The sequence below is a fragment of the Nicotiana tabacum genome, chromosome 2 (genome assembly GCF_000715075.1).
Source record: "Nicotiana tabacum cultivar K326 chromosome 2, ASM71507v2, whole genome shotgun sequence".
Classification (NCBI taxonomy): Eukaryota; Viridiplantae; Streptophyta; class Magnoliopsida; order Solanales; family Solanaceae; genus Nicotiana; species Nicotiana tabacum.
Window position 1 is genome coordinate 15868483 of NC_134081.1, and position 14832 is coordinate 15883314.

At 34.8% G+C, this 14832-nt stretch overlaps 2 protein-coding genes across 3 annotated transcripts; both read left to right on the forward strand.

Moving 5' to 3' along the window:
* Positions 1-3716: 3716 nt before the first annotated feature.
* Positions 3717-8265, forward strand: LOC107817041 (soluble inorganic pyrophosphatase 4). 2 transcript variants are annotated; one of them, XM_016642811.2, is made up of 10 exons: positions 3717-3876; positions 3961-4022; positions 5183-5327; positions 5428-5456; positions 5997-6062; positions 6141-6248; positions 7198-7263; positions 7340-7460; positions 7617-7698; positions 7905-8265. In XM_016642811.2, exons 3-10 carry the CDS (start codon positions 5192-5194, stop codon positions 7945-7947), a joined length of 651 nt encoding a protein of 216 aa, XP_016498297.1. In that variant the 5' UTR covers positions 3717-3876; positions 3961-4022; positions 5183-5191; the 3' UTR covers positions 7948-8265. The 2 variants fall into 2 exon arrangements, with proteins under 2 accessions (XP_016498297.1, XP_075087299.1); XM_075231198.1 differs by having other exon boundaries at positions 3734-4022.
* A 1050-nt stretch (positions 8266-9315) lies between these two features.
* On the forward strand, positions 9316-12606 carry LOC107817043 (uncharacterized). The gene is made up of 2 exons (XM_016642813.2): positions 9316-10071; positions 12306-12606. The coding sequence occupies exons 1-2, from the start codon at positions 9452-9454 to the stop codon at positions 12307-12309; spliced, it is 624 nt and encodes a 207-aa protein (XP_016498299.2). The 5' UTR covers positions 9316-9451; the 3' UTR covers positions 12310-12606.
* The last annotated feature ends 2226 nt before the right edge of the window (positions 12607-14832 follow it).

Below are 14832 nucleotides of genomic sequence, written 5' to 3' on the forward strand. Positions count from 1 at the left end.
CCACGATTGGAAGGTGTGGAGGTCGAGGGTTAGGGTTGAAGGTTAAGAGGTAGTTGTGAGTTAGGAGTAGGCTTATCAATAGTACTAGTATTATTCTTGTATTTTCTTATTCATGATTCTTTATTATTACATGTTGTGTTATTTACTTCCGTTACCCTATTACATTGTTGTTACTATTGTTGTTGCTTTATTTTCATTATTTTTGAGCCAAGGGTCTATAAGAAACAACCTCTCTACCTTGATAAGGTAGGACGTATGAGATTACACTGAGTTTTTTGTTGTTGTTGTTGTTGGGACTAACATTTGTGCAATCATGTTAAAACGTTGTTCGGTTGGTGTCCAATTAAGGCTTGCTCTTTAAATTTAGACAACTAAATTAAAGCGGTTTACGAACTTGTTGTACAAAACTATCAAATTACGTGTAAAAGTGCTTTTGTATAAATTATTTTAAAGTAACTAGATAAAAATATGTCTAGAAATTGTCACGTTTCCAAATGGGGCCTAAGTAGCACTTCCATTTCGTTATCAGACGTCCCAATTATTTACTACAGAGTACAGTAATATGTAACAAGTTAACACAATTAACAACAATATAAGTATGAAAGAAAAACTGACGAAGATTGATCTATTATTGTTACAAAATCAAAGATGCGAGCAGATCCACAACAAATGTTTTACGTTGACAAGTCTTCAATGTTGACATGGTAAATAAAACAGCATATTCCTAGGTACGTAGAATTGTTAAACATTGACCCATTCACAAATTAAATAATTAATATAAGGACCATAAAAGTAAAGCAAGATTCGGTCCCCTTAATCAAGCAAAGACGTGTGATGCAATTTGCAAATACTGGTCTACGACTATTATAATAAGACTTTAAGTTCGGAACATCGTTAGTGTATAGATTTTTGTACTATGAAGTTAATCTGATCTACAATATGTTTTCATATTAAGTCTAATATGACAACATAAAATATAGAATAAATTGTTATAGTATGTTAACTTACACTATAACAATAACAATATACACATGTAATCTAACAAGTGGGTCGGGAGAGGGTGGGTTATATGCATACATTACACTTATCTTGTTAGAGATAGAGAAATTATTTTTAGTAGACCCTTAATTCAAAAAAAGTATTTTCAAAATATAATAGGGCAGTAATAATGGTACTGACAAGCAGAAGATTGAGCAAATTATAAGGTGTTGAAACTATAACCAAGTTCTCCCACAGAAGATGGAGCAAATAATGACACTGCTAATATCGCTCGACTACCTATTAACTTTTTATCTATTTGTTTTAATCTAAGGTCATATTCTCGGTAAGTTGAAGAAGTATGTTAATTTACACTGATATTATAAAAAATTTTACACAGAAAAATATGAATGTGTATAACTTAAATCACTGTTTGTGGAAGAAGTATGTTAATTTACACTGATATTATAAAAATTTTTACACAGTAGAATATGAATGTGTATAACTTAAATCTTTGCTTGTGGAGGATTATGATGTATCAACTAACCTTGGTTTTATTCAAATTTGCTTACTTGGTCTATATTTATCAACTTGTTTTTTAATATGAAAAAAGCATATTTCAACTTGTTTTGAATTTTCAACGACTGATGGGTTTTATATAAGAAAAGGTCAAAAGAATACCAACAAGGGTTGTGGTGGATTGTGATAAGTACTATTTCATTCTTAATCATAGATCTAGGGTTTGAGTTCTATGTATGAAGTCACCTTTGTTAGGGAGTATTTTATTTTCAATGTGGGATTTTCTGACGCGAACCAAATTTTAGTCGAGCTCAATGCAGATACCGAATACCGAACCAGAAACCAAAAAAAATGAAAATAATAGATGTGCCAACATAAAAGGAAGGTCGGACGTTGAGTCGTTATAAAGCCAGGTCAGATGCATGGAAAAAGAAAAGAAAAGAGAAAGTGGCGAATATATATTAGAAGTTACTTTAACGCTACTTCTTCCATCCAATACTCATATATTCCACGTTCTCCTTTATTTGCGAATCACAAAATATACATTTTTTCTAAAGTAGTTTACATTTCATAATTTTAATTTCCAGATCATTGCTGAGTCAATTGGTCTTTATCCACACATATTAACTATGCAAAAATAAGAAATAATAAATACTTAAAAAGTAGTTTAAAAATGAAGTTTTATGTTTCATATTTCCGAGCATCGAAATATTTGACGAACAGGCCAAACTCAAGATATTTTTTTTGTTAAAGAAAACTAAAGTGTACTGTCATCTAATCATTTTTTTTAGTAATATTCCGTAGACCAAGCATTGGACACTAATTGAACAACATGCCAAATACAAGATATTTTTGTTAAGGAAAAATAAGTTGTTTCCACGTCTAAAATTGGACCAAATGTCTATATCTTCACTTACACTTATTGTATTAACATTTTAAATCCAAAATTTCCTTATAATATGATTCACGAATGTAGTTCTATAACTTAATGCTATCAATTGCTAGTGGTAATTAGATATTTGTCATGGAAACAATGAATAATTATTTATTGGAAACTATTGAAATTAAAGGGTAGTCCGTACAGAGACGGATATAGAATTTCTTGAATATGGGTGTATCACTAAAAAATACAGAAAAAAGTATTAAGTGGAATCAATCTCTGTCCCTCGTAATAAATAACTCAATATCCAACCAAGTATCATTCAATCTTTTGGTAGCATGAGTACCAACAGATAATATTAGACTAATTCTAGAAAATACGTACATAAAATATCTAGTTTGAGGGTGAGACCACGGGTTCACGTGCCCCATGATTGGAGCTATAAATCCGGCCCTGAGTCTGATGCACGAAGGATTCCACTTTCATGCGGGTTCCCAGAAAGGGCTGCACACAAGGGATGTGATACTGTGATGTAAGCAGCCTACCCTGATGTAAGTATCAGTGGCTGATTCCACGACTCGAATCTGTGACATATAGATCACACATAAATAATTTTACCGTTGCTCTACGACTCCCCTTATGAAAACTGTTGAAACTGAAACTCAAAAAAGATCTTTAAGAAATTGTAAATCGAATTTTTAAAAATGATCTGTCCTCAATTAAAATTACAATTTACGTAAAAATAAGTTTGAATTCTCTATTTTGCTTTCGTATAAGCAAAAAAGTAAGTCTTGATCCTATGTTAAAGCTCGCCGTATTTTTGTTTCATAGTATACTTCTTTTGAATAACACTCTTTTTTAATTCAAAATTCTGACATCATTTCACCTGTAATATTATTTTCCATGAGTTTGTTATTTTTAAATTGTAAATTTTATTAAATTAGATAAATTTTGTTATGTTGATGTGATTTTTTCAAGTTTATTCTATATATATTTTTATTTATTAAATAAATATCTTAAATTTTGTACACAGCCAAACAATGCCACATAAAAAGAATTAGATGAACTATTTTTCTTCTTTCGACCAAAAAAAGAAGTACTAGTATTTTTCTTCTCACGTACAGAATGGAGGTTGCGAATATTCCCTCCACCGCACAAACTTAATTCCTTTAACGGTAACTTCTCCCCCTCCGTTTCCCATCAAACCCCCCAATCGACCGTTAGGAACTCCGTCATTTTCACCGTCTAAGGGTCCCACCACTCCCACAATCACACCCAATTAGAAACCTCCACGTGTAAGCGAATATTTCTAATATTCGCTTACACCATAGAATCATCCAATACCATTTTCTCTTCGTTTTTTGGGATGAGCTGCTTAAATGGCAAAGTAGTGTTAAACAGCAGAGCGGGAAGGGGGAAACGCGTTTTACATTACAGCTTCATCAAACAGAACTCTCTCCTTTACTCAACTGCTATCTCTTTCTCTTTCTCTCTCTAGGGTTTATTTTCTTTCTCTCTCTCTTTTTTGATTTCTATAAATACTCGTTCGTCTTTGCCGTTGTTCATACGCTTTCATTTTCTAGATCTGAGCTCTGTGTGTGTGTTTCCACTTTCTACCGACGCTCTTCCTCCTTTCGTGCTTCAGGTACGAATCGTTTTCTTCCAAAGCATTTTACGTACTTTTTGTTGTCGTATTTTGTTTTATTTCACTTTAATTTTGTTATTCGAACAATGCGCTAAATGTTAATCTCTCTTTGGTAAATGTGTTTGATGATCTTCATTTCCTTGTTTCAGGCATTCATTTCCTTTTTTTTCCTTTCCATTTTTTGTCGTTTTGTAGTAATGCTTTTACGGATCGTTTTCTTCACGGCATTTTCTGTACTTTTTACTGATATATTTAGTTAATGCTTTAAGGACTTAATTTCCTTATTCATTTCCATTTTTGATGTTTTTTTTTTGGCTTAAATGCTATTTTGTTTCTTCAGGTGCGGATCGCTTTCTTTATGAAATTTAACTCTGTTTTTATTCTACGTGAATGCGCGAGTGTCCCGTCAGTAAATGCGTTTAAGCACCTTCGTTTCTCTGTTTTGGGCGTTGATTTCTATTTTCTGAATTTTTTTGTCGTTTTATATTCATATGTATATTTCATGTATTTGTCATTTTTCTGTGGTTCATTTCGTGTAGTATCAACGGCTTTCTGCTTCCGGTTTCATTCATGAATGGAATTATCGTGAGTGATATTCCGCGTGTACATTTGACTCTAGTTGAACGGAATTACTGGCGTTTGCTCTGTTTGTTTCTTAGGGAACTTACTACTTGAAAAGCCCTTACTGGGAACTTTTACTTAATTGTACGTATTTACCTAGTAGGTTCCTGTTTTTCTTTTATCCTTGTTACCTTAAGTTTTAACTGGTCTGTAATTCGAGTGATCAAAATTGCATATCTAGAGCTAAATGAGATAGATCTGGCATTGCTGGTTGTGTACATATAGGTCAGCATTGCAAATTGTAACCTCTATATCAAATGTTATATCATATACATATACTCTATCTGTTAATAAGGTCTTTTGCTTTGTCCAAAGGAGGACAATGCTTCTTGATGTTAAAGAATCATAATCTGCGACTGATATTTTCTCACCTTTTAAAATTTTATTTGATTTGATTCTGAGTCTGGGCACTGGATCTATAGAGATACTTTTGTTGGAAAATTTCGTTCGATTGCTCTGCGTGAAAAGTTAAGCATTTGCTTTTGCCATACCTATAGAGATTCTTATGTGCTACTAAATACTAATACCTTGATGTCCAGCTAGCAACAATGGTTCCACCTATCGAAACTCCAGCCAAGGCTTCAGTGTCCCACAAGTCCTCCATTCCACCTCTTAATGAAAGAATACTTTCTTCCATGACACGGAGATCAGTTGCAGCTCATCCTTGGCATGATCTCGAGATAGGTACTTTATACATTCTGTAAAGGGTGACAGCCTTCCTCACAATTGTGCAAAAAAATTGCTCCTCGACTATTCATGAGCTAAATGTTTTGTTTCGTTGCAGGACCTGGTGCCCCACAGATTTTCAATGTGGTAAAAATTCTTTGTATTGCTTCAAAATTTTATAACTGATATTTAATATTTTTTCACCTTCATACCAGTTAATATGAATTATGCAATTTATGCTTCACTTATAAGCTGAAAAATAACTGGCTTGGTCCGCTTACTATTTAGCTTTGGTGATGTCAAGTCCAAAACAGATTGTAAATCTTTGAGTTTTTAATAAGCAAGCAAGTACTATTAGTTTTCTAGTCGGATGCCTTAATTTCTCATAAGATAACCTTAGCTGACAAATTCTGAATCAAACAAAATGTTTCCAAGAAGTCTTCATTTGCCGTCGCTCTGACTTTATGCTATCCCATTAAGTGGTGCTTTACTTCTCTAATTGTAATCTCTAAAGACTCCAAATTCTTCTGCATAAGGTGGTTTTTTCTCCTGGGTACTTAGGACTTACGAGAGGCTAAAATATGGTTCAAGTTATTTCATTACCTAATTTTATATATTCCTTTTGTAAGGTTTTGCATTGGTTAAGAAATATCTTTTGTACGTGAACCTATCATTTGGTTGGTGCAGGTGGTTGAGATCAGTAAGGGGAGCAAGGTGAAGTATGAACTTGATAAAAAAACTGGACTGATCAAGGTATGAGTGGTATCCTTTCCAAACGAGTAAAATTATGGAAGTTTTAGCTGAGTTACCTGAAACATTTTGTCATTCCAGGTTGATCGTGTTCTTTACTCATCAGTTGTATACCCCCATAACTATGGGTTCATTCCTCGTACCCTTTGTGAGGACAGTGACCCTCTGGATGTCTTAGTCATCATGCAGGTGAGCTGATTCTCCTTTTCCATTGTCCTGTTAAACAACACATCTTGGATATTAGGTAATTTTTGAACTGCAGTCAAGGATCTAAGAAATTACCTTATACCTTACATGTCTTATGCGTAAGCAAGAGAGGGACGAGATATAGTCCCTCCAACTACTTAAAAACAGTGCTGGAGACAGACAAATACTGATCTAGTCCTGGTGTTAGGTCTCATTATAGGCATCTGTAATCTCAGTATTTGTTCTGAATAAAAGAAATAACTTATGAATCGTCATATACTAATTCAAAATCAATGCAATCTCTCTCCTCAGTGCTGAATTATGCAGACAATCTGCTAGACTGTTACCCTGTATAACCTATTGACTTCCATATTATATGTTGTTGATCTATATTTAGTGGGCGTTTGGACATAAGAATTGTAAAATTCCAAAATAGGGGGAAATGTTTTTTCAGAAAATGGTATTTGAAATTTAGAGTTGTGTTTGGACATGAATATAATTTTGGGTTGTTTTTGAAGTTTTGTGAGTGATTTGAGTGAAAATTTTGAAAAACAGCTTTTTGGAGTTTTTCAAATTTTTGAAAATTTCCAAAATGCATCTTCAAGTGAAAATTGGAAATTTTATGAACAGACACTGATTTCGAAAAAAGGTGATTTTTTTTTTTTGGAAAAAAGGGAAAAATTTCTTATGTCCAAACCGGCTCTTAATAAAGCTGTTGATCTTTCTTAAGAAGCCAAGCCTTCAATAGTTTGCCAGTGTCGTGCACGTGCTTCAAGAAAGTGGACAAGTTAACCATTTGTGGGTTGTGGCCTTTGCAATGCACATATTTAGCAAATCAAAGAAATAATCAATATTGTGGTTTTTGGATATATGAACCATGTGCTTTAAGTTTTAAGAGGATACCTATCATTAGCCAATTTCTTGTCTTGATTCTTATCATGCTAATTTGCAGGAGCCTGTTCTTCCTGGTTGCTTTCTCAGGGCTAAAGCAATTGGTCTTATGCCCATGATTGATCAGGTATATATCGCGTGACTATGTTAAAGTAGAATTTTCTGTCCCCTATCTTTCCGTGAATTAACAAGTCAAAATACAGGGAGAAAAAGATGACAAGATAATTGCTGTATGTGCCGATGATCCTGAATATAAGGAATACACTGATATCAAGGAGCTGCCACCCCATCGTTTAGCTGAGATCCGTCGCTTCTTTGAGGATTGTATCCTTTTCCAAAATTACAATACTTAAGAGCAGCATGTATCTTAATTTCAGAAGTTTATGAATTTTTCATGATGTGTTCTTTTACTGTTTATGTGTGCAAGCATGAATAAGAATTTGAATATATTGTCCTTGAGGACCTTGACGAATGTATCAGATAAGAAAAATGAGAACAAGGAAGTTGCTGTTAATGACTTTCTTCCAGCCACCAAAGCGTTCGAAGCAGTCCAGCATTCCCAGTAAGTGACCTACCGCTCTTTCAAGCATTACCAGAAGTTCAGTTTTTCTCCCTTCTGCAATATGTAAAACTGAACAAACAATATAGATGGTAACATATAGCGCAGCTGTTGAAGGGCTGGAGTGGCTATACATTGGAGAATTAGATATGAAGTTATATTGCCATTTCTCTTGCTTCCTGCTTGCTTATAATATTCTTTCTTCGCAGGGACCTGTATGCAGACTACATCGTGGAGAGCCTTAGGAGATGATGATAGTCTTTTCATCTTCCCCAAGTCATGAATGGTGGTTGATTTACATTTCTCATACTAATATACGATATAGTACTACTGCTCTGGTATTGTCTACTCGTACTACAAAAAGCACAGTTATACCATTGTTGCATGTGCATACAACTTACTATATACAATATGCTTGTATTATCTACTACCTGGGGAAATTAGCTCCATACAGTACGTGATGATGACGAAAAGGAAACTTTCAAGTTTCCCCTGTCAAATTTTGTAAGATTTGAAATTCCTCAATTTTCCGGGGTTATGAAATGGATTATACGCAGTTAAGTCTGTTCATTCTGTTCTGTTCCCTAAGCTTTAATGGTTTCAGAATTGGACCAATTGCAGGGTAGTCGGTTTGTACTTATTTTACCTGATTTAGTTAAAGTTTCAGATTTGATAAGCTTATTAGCAACGAGTGTCTGGAATTGTAAGAAAAAGAAAATCAGTTTTTAGAGTTATTATTAATCATTTATGTTACGATCACATTTGTGTAAAATCAAAAACAATTTTTATCGTCCAAAGCAAATCTTGACATCCTTCGTTAATCATACAAAGGTTAAACAAAATTCAAAAGCAACTGAGAGGAGAGAAATGGCAAGGAAGAAATAAAGTTTTCATTGGTAAGTGATGCGGTTGTGATTTCTGAAAATCGGCATGGTATTGTAGGACAAAAACTAGCTAACGGCTTACTAGACACCAATGTGCAGATCAAAAATAAGAAGTAATTATCAACATACGCTAAGCACACTGAAGTAGGTTAAATGAGTTAATCAAACTGAAATTAGTGCGGTTAGAGATGCCAAAAACTAGGACTTTTGAGAATGTGGTTCATCTCACTAATCACTGTAAGAACTTGGGGCGACAGTCGATTTACCGTACAGATTGATAATTTTAATGTGGTTTATGTGACGTAGTCCGAAGGGTCTCTATCTCATGAAAATGGTAATGTTGTCAACTTTATTCGTTACCTCTTAACTAGGAACCGGGTGATCTCTATTGCTCATATCTAATAGAAACTAATTCTGATAGCTTAGTCAATTTAATCTTTATAGTCAAAAATCTTTATAATTCTGATAGCTTGCACTTCAACGATTTAACATTTTTTCGCGTGTTACAAAAAATATTGCTGAAATTTTATTCCCTTGATTTTGAAATAGACGCATTCTCTTTGAAAAGAAAAATAAAGTATCTACAACACATATACAGTATATCCCATTTTTATTAAACATTTAGTGTTAGAATCCCTCTATAACTAGTTCAATATTAAATTACATTAAATCAGGTATAACGTGAGATATTTTCAAGTTAATTTTCTTATATAAATTTCTACTAATACCTCTATTATTACTTGTAATAAACTTTAGTAGGATAAAACTGAAATAGCTTCTCTTTCCCCTCTTTGGTTCCCCATACATAAACCCCAAAACCTCTCCTAAACCCTTCAAATCCAATCACCACCACTCCACCGCCATCAACCACCATGAATTCCTACAACGCCACCACCCCAAACTTCGACAACCTCCTCCTTCAATCCCTAATGAACCGACTCCAAATTCGCCCTCCTCCTTCAAACCCACCATCACAATCCCTCGAAGATCTCCTCTTTAACACTCTCCCTTTCTCCTTCTCCGACGAAGATCAAGAATCCGACGACGATAACAACAACGAGTCCTCATCCTCTTCCAAATCGCAACTCGCCAAAGAAGAATCTAAAGTTGAAAAACACATAATCCGCACAATTCTTACTGGCAAAATTGATACACTAAAACCGAATTCTGGTCAGGCTGTTGCTATTGGTGAACACCACATATGTATTGGGTTTCACGAGGATACCGGGTCGGATTATCGGGTTTGGGAGTGGCATGGTCATATCATGCTCTTTGATGAGGAAAATGGATATAGTCCTGAATACATTTATGGGAATTACTTTGAGAGAGTCAATGTTAAGCTTATGAAGAAGAAAGAAGAAGAAAAAGAAGAAGAGGAGACTCAGGTAGAGGAGAAAACTGGGAATTTGGGGTTGAGAGAGTTGATTGAATCGAGTGAATCGGGTAACGAGGGGAGGATTCTGAGGAGGAATATGAATGCTGGCTCTACAAGGTTTTATATTGATTCACTCCCTTTTTGTCTTTTAATTCTAGTATAGTTTGACTATGCACGAAATTTAAGAAAGAAATGAAGGCTTCAAAACTTGTAGTGAAGGTTTTTAAAATTTTATAGTCTTCAACATGCTATAACAAGCATCTCGTTTAGGTTAAAATGGAAGTTTCAAGTTAATTATATACAAATATACAAATATGGCATTCTTTTTTTTTAACATATTAGTAAAGCGAAGGAAATAGTGCCAAACAAATTGGAACTAAGGAAGTAGTTCATTTGCATCTATGCTCTTCTTTTCTTGTTTAGATGGTGTTTTATTTGAATACTACATTAGAGATACTTGAGTTGAATTATCGTGTTTAGCTTTTGGATGAACATCAGGAATTTTAGGATATTGTTTGCTTGTTCTAAATAGCTAATATGTATTTGTATTAGGAGAAGACACCATCACAAATAATCTACATCAGCCTCAAGCTCTTAGATAAATTTGACTTTTCCTACAGCAGTAGCTTTTCTTTTGAAGCTAATAACAAGACTCATTGATTTCCAAATTGTAAGGAATCATGTTCCATGTGTTGAGATCTTTAGTGCTATATTGTTCTAAGATGTGATCATTAACACACACACACACACACACAAAAAAAAAAAAAAAAAAGATAAAGAATTAGATGGATAGTGAATGAACATTGTCTTCAGAAGCGAGGGCAACAATGGAAACTCTATCTGTCAAATTCTGCTGCTTCTTTTAGGAGTAGAGTATTTTCAACATTATAAATGAAAATCACCGGTTTCTCGAAAAAGCTCAGCATTTTTAGTTCAGTTTGAACTACAAGGTTGTTGTTAATTGAACTGTTATCTTATGTCAATTTTCTCGAAGAACCAGAACTAGAAGTTGAGGCTAGTAGCATACTATAGAAGCAATTTAATACATTTGATGTGAATATGAACAACTAGCGACATTATGTATTATCCTCAGCATATTAGGCGATGCTTCAAGGTGCCATCCTATAGGCGCTAAGCAAGCAGGACTTAGCTGAGGACGTATATTACTATGTTGTGCAGCACTTTGTTAGTTTGACATGCGCTGTTAACCTTCGAACTGTGCTAGAGTAATGCTCTGTAATCTGACCTCTTAATATGATATACAAGGATAGCAAAAACAGATAGCTCTTATCTGGATCCGTGTCATACAGAGTGTAATAGTTATGTGCTCTTACGATTGGAAGCCAGCGAGACTTAAGAGTGCTCTATATCCTCTCTTCTCATGGATAAAGTACCTTTCAATGTTTCAAATGTCACGCGTCCTGCAAAATATATTTGTTATCAGTATATTAGGGTTCTGTATCTCCATCCCTTACAAAATATGCATATCGTACAACAAAATGACAATTATGCCTCACATTGGCATGGTCTACGAGCTGCATAGTCTACTTACCAAAAAGCCTGAGATGGCCAAGAATTAGTCAAGTAGCAGGACTCGTTATTGTAAGCAACACAGGAGGAATAACTTGTACACAGTTCATAAAGAGGATAAGAAGCTAACAAAATTCTATTGTGTTCTAAGAGCTTCAAAGTGCGAAATTGTGCTTTGATTTTTTATTTTGTTTTATTCTAACCCTTTAATGTGAGAGCAGGACGGATCTAGAAATGACTTCTGAGAAGAGGGGGGGGGAGAAGGGAATTTTTGAACCAAACGTTAAAGAAAACCAATAGATGCTATTAGTAACTATAATACAAATCATATCTGAATAATAGAGTTCAAGTACTCTCATAGGGATATATTTGTTTTGCGACTGATCTTTCATATGATATTTTGTGTGGTGATGGGACTCTCTACTAACCCTCTTGGTTCCGGGCTTGATACTTGTGCTTGATATCTCAAACTATCTTTTATTCCCAAATAATATGTAAGTAAATCGGTATTATGTAGGGACTATCCTTTTCTTGTAGTTCCTCACATCCAACGGCATTTCTCTTTGCTAAACATTTTTTTTCAGAAGATGTTTATGTCTCTCTAAATTTAAGTTAGCATCCGTTTGCTTTTACTTGATGCATTATTCCCCTATGATGTTTTCACCTACTAGCTGCTTCTTTTCGCTTGAAGGTGATTTTAACTGATTTTTCTCTGTTCTAATATTTGATTCTTCTTGTGCTGCCATGAATAATTTTTCTAGTATGTTTTACTCTTTCCTTGTCTCTATTCGCTCTTCTTGACCGAGCTTTCTTTGTTTCAGTTGACAGGGTCTAGATGGTGAAATTGTCAACTGTTTGCTATTTTAGACTAAAGTAACACTTCTGAGGTTGCTGCTTACATTCCCGTGGCTGCATGGATTTTTTTTTTCCTTTTCCATAGTTGCAAATTATAATCTTGCATGGTCTGAGGTGAAATTGTGCACTGAAAAGCAAAATAGGAGCTCCTTTGTGAGCACCTGAGAATAGTTTCTGCTTTTCTTTTATCCACTCTTTTTCCTTTTCCTTTTTCTGTTATTCTTCTTAACTAAATTCTCAATATACCGTTGTTGATGTCTGGTGCAACATCCCATTTCACGGTAATTTTGTGTTAGTTATTGTTGTTTATTATTTCTCATTGCAGTCGCATACCTAAGGTGGGAAAATACTGAGATAGCAAAAAACCTTTTTATGCCAACGAACATTATATTAATTAAGTCTTTGCTATAGTTTACATGAGAGTATGAGTAAGTCTTTTCCTTGATGAACATCAGATATTTATCATAGATTGTTATTATATTCGTAGTATTTCATTTGTGCTATATAATTAGTAATTTAGTGAAATTGCTTTTTTGGTGAAAAAAGAAAAAGGTGAAATTGCATTAGATTATGCAGAATGGAGATAGATTTTATATTATACTCCATGTGAATATTGTAAAAGAATTTTTGTAAATTTTGATTTTATTATTAGCTTTTGACATAACACCGGGATATACTGTTTTGTATAAATCTAGAAATTGTTCATTTTTTAATTTAAATTCTTAGTAATAAATATTTCATTTTAGGCTGATATAAGTATATGCAAGAAAGAAGAAAGATAATAATGAGAAATTGAGAAGTGATAATTATTGCTCCCTCTAACTTTCTTTTAAAAACTAGAATTGTCCGTCAAACTTTCAACTATAAATGTCTCCTACCTGTTTGACCATAAAATATAGATTTTCGTTCAACTAATTAAATTTATATAAATAAGGGTTAATCTTAGTTAAAAATAATATCCCAAAGATGAAGCTCCCAGAAGTGCAATAAATACTACGTAAGAATATTTTAATAGTAGCGGCAGGACACAACAATATTTAAGAAGTCAAAGGAAATAATGTAGCATTTAATATTGATGAATGGTAATAAATGACATTCAAGTAAATAGAACGAACGAGTCACCCAAGAAATGATGGAATAAGTGAATGTTCTTTCTGACAATGATGAGTGATGGACAATCCTTTGAATATCTGAGTTATTCTCGGATCCGGTGGAAAAGTGTAGACAAAAATCTTAGTGAAAAAGCTAAGTTTGTATGCTTGCAATAAGATATTATTCTCTCTCTAAAGTCAAAGTGTATTTTACAAATGAATCTCACATGTCACCTATCATTGTGTCTCTTTCTATTTATAGGGAACATGTTCCTAAAAACCCTAACATTACAAGTGCCAAGAATATCCACTAGAATATTATCTTTGTGTCCTATCTCGAAACTAGCCGTTATAACTCTATCAAGGGTGCTCTACCTTGGCCTTGATGACAACTCCTCGACTTCATTCTTGGCTGACTCTTCGACCACGACCTTCGCTGATAATTGGATTACTTCGATATGTGGCGTCCCAGGAATGTTTTACTAACACCACTTCGACTAAAGATGGATTTTGACTCATACATCTAGTCCTTCCGTTTATCGAGGTCATTTCCACGGACGAGGTCGGTGAGCGGACAATGTCATTTATGATACAATTCTATAGAGTTGGCTGAGGTCGTGGTCGTGGAGACAGTGCCACGTGGCCTTCTGAGGTCCGCATATTTTGAATTTTCCGCGAAGTCTGTTAGAGCCATCTGATCCAAAAGGAAAAATGACGTCATGGCATCATGCGTCATAATGACGTTGTTTCCCGACGCGTTGCATCGATTTAGGTGCGACCCTTCATTGGCTCTGTCGTTTCGATCTCCGTGCCAATCATGACCCGCCATTTCGATTCTGGTGCCTCTCAAACCTTATAAATATGGGAAGGTTTGTCGATTTTGAAACTTTTTCCAAACTATTTCTTCTCATTAAGCAATAGCTTCTCCTTCATCTTATTTGCAGAATCCTTTCTATTCTCTATTTCAGCGACTTACATTGTTCCTCATTCCCTCTTGCTTGTTATTCTCGTATTTTACATTAAATCACGTCTAACGTACCTTCTGAGGCTGGTGAGGGGAGTCGTGTTGCTCCCTTGGCAGTGGTGTTCCCTTCTTATGAGGAGAGTGTTCCTGCCACTATTGAGGATGGAACCTTTCGGTCGGTAGAGGAGATAATCCCACGCAACCCTGATTCCAGATCAGATTTCACCAAATCACCAGAGGCCGAACCTGGATTTGTTCGGTCAGTGATGACGGTGAAAAAATTGGTGGAGTTCAAAGCTAAATTCAGCCTTCCCAATCATATCGAGTTGATCTGGGCCGAGTGGTATACGGTACAGGTCCACCGTCCTAGGTATTGCACCCTCTACGCCTACCCCTTCCAGGTCGGCTATTCTTTCCCCCTCCTTCCGCTGGTGGAGG

Coding starts and splice junctions, on each gene's coding strand:
- LOC107817041 (XM_016642811.2), top strand. CDS start 5,192: ATGGTTCCACCTATCGAAACTCCAGCCAAGGCTTCAGTGTCCCACAAG. Junction 5,457..5,996: donor CCCCACAGATTTTCAATGTG/GTAAAAATTCTT, acceptor TGGTTGGTGCAG/GTGGTTGAGATCAGTAAGGG. Junction 7,264..7,339: donor TTATGCCCATGATTGATCAG/GTATATATCGCG, acceptor GTCAAAATACAG/GGAGAAAAAGATGACAAGAT.
- LOC107817043 (XM_016642813.2), top strand. CDS start 9,452: ATGAATTCCTACAACGCCACCACCCCAAACTTCGACAACCTCCTCCTT.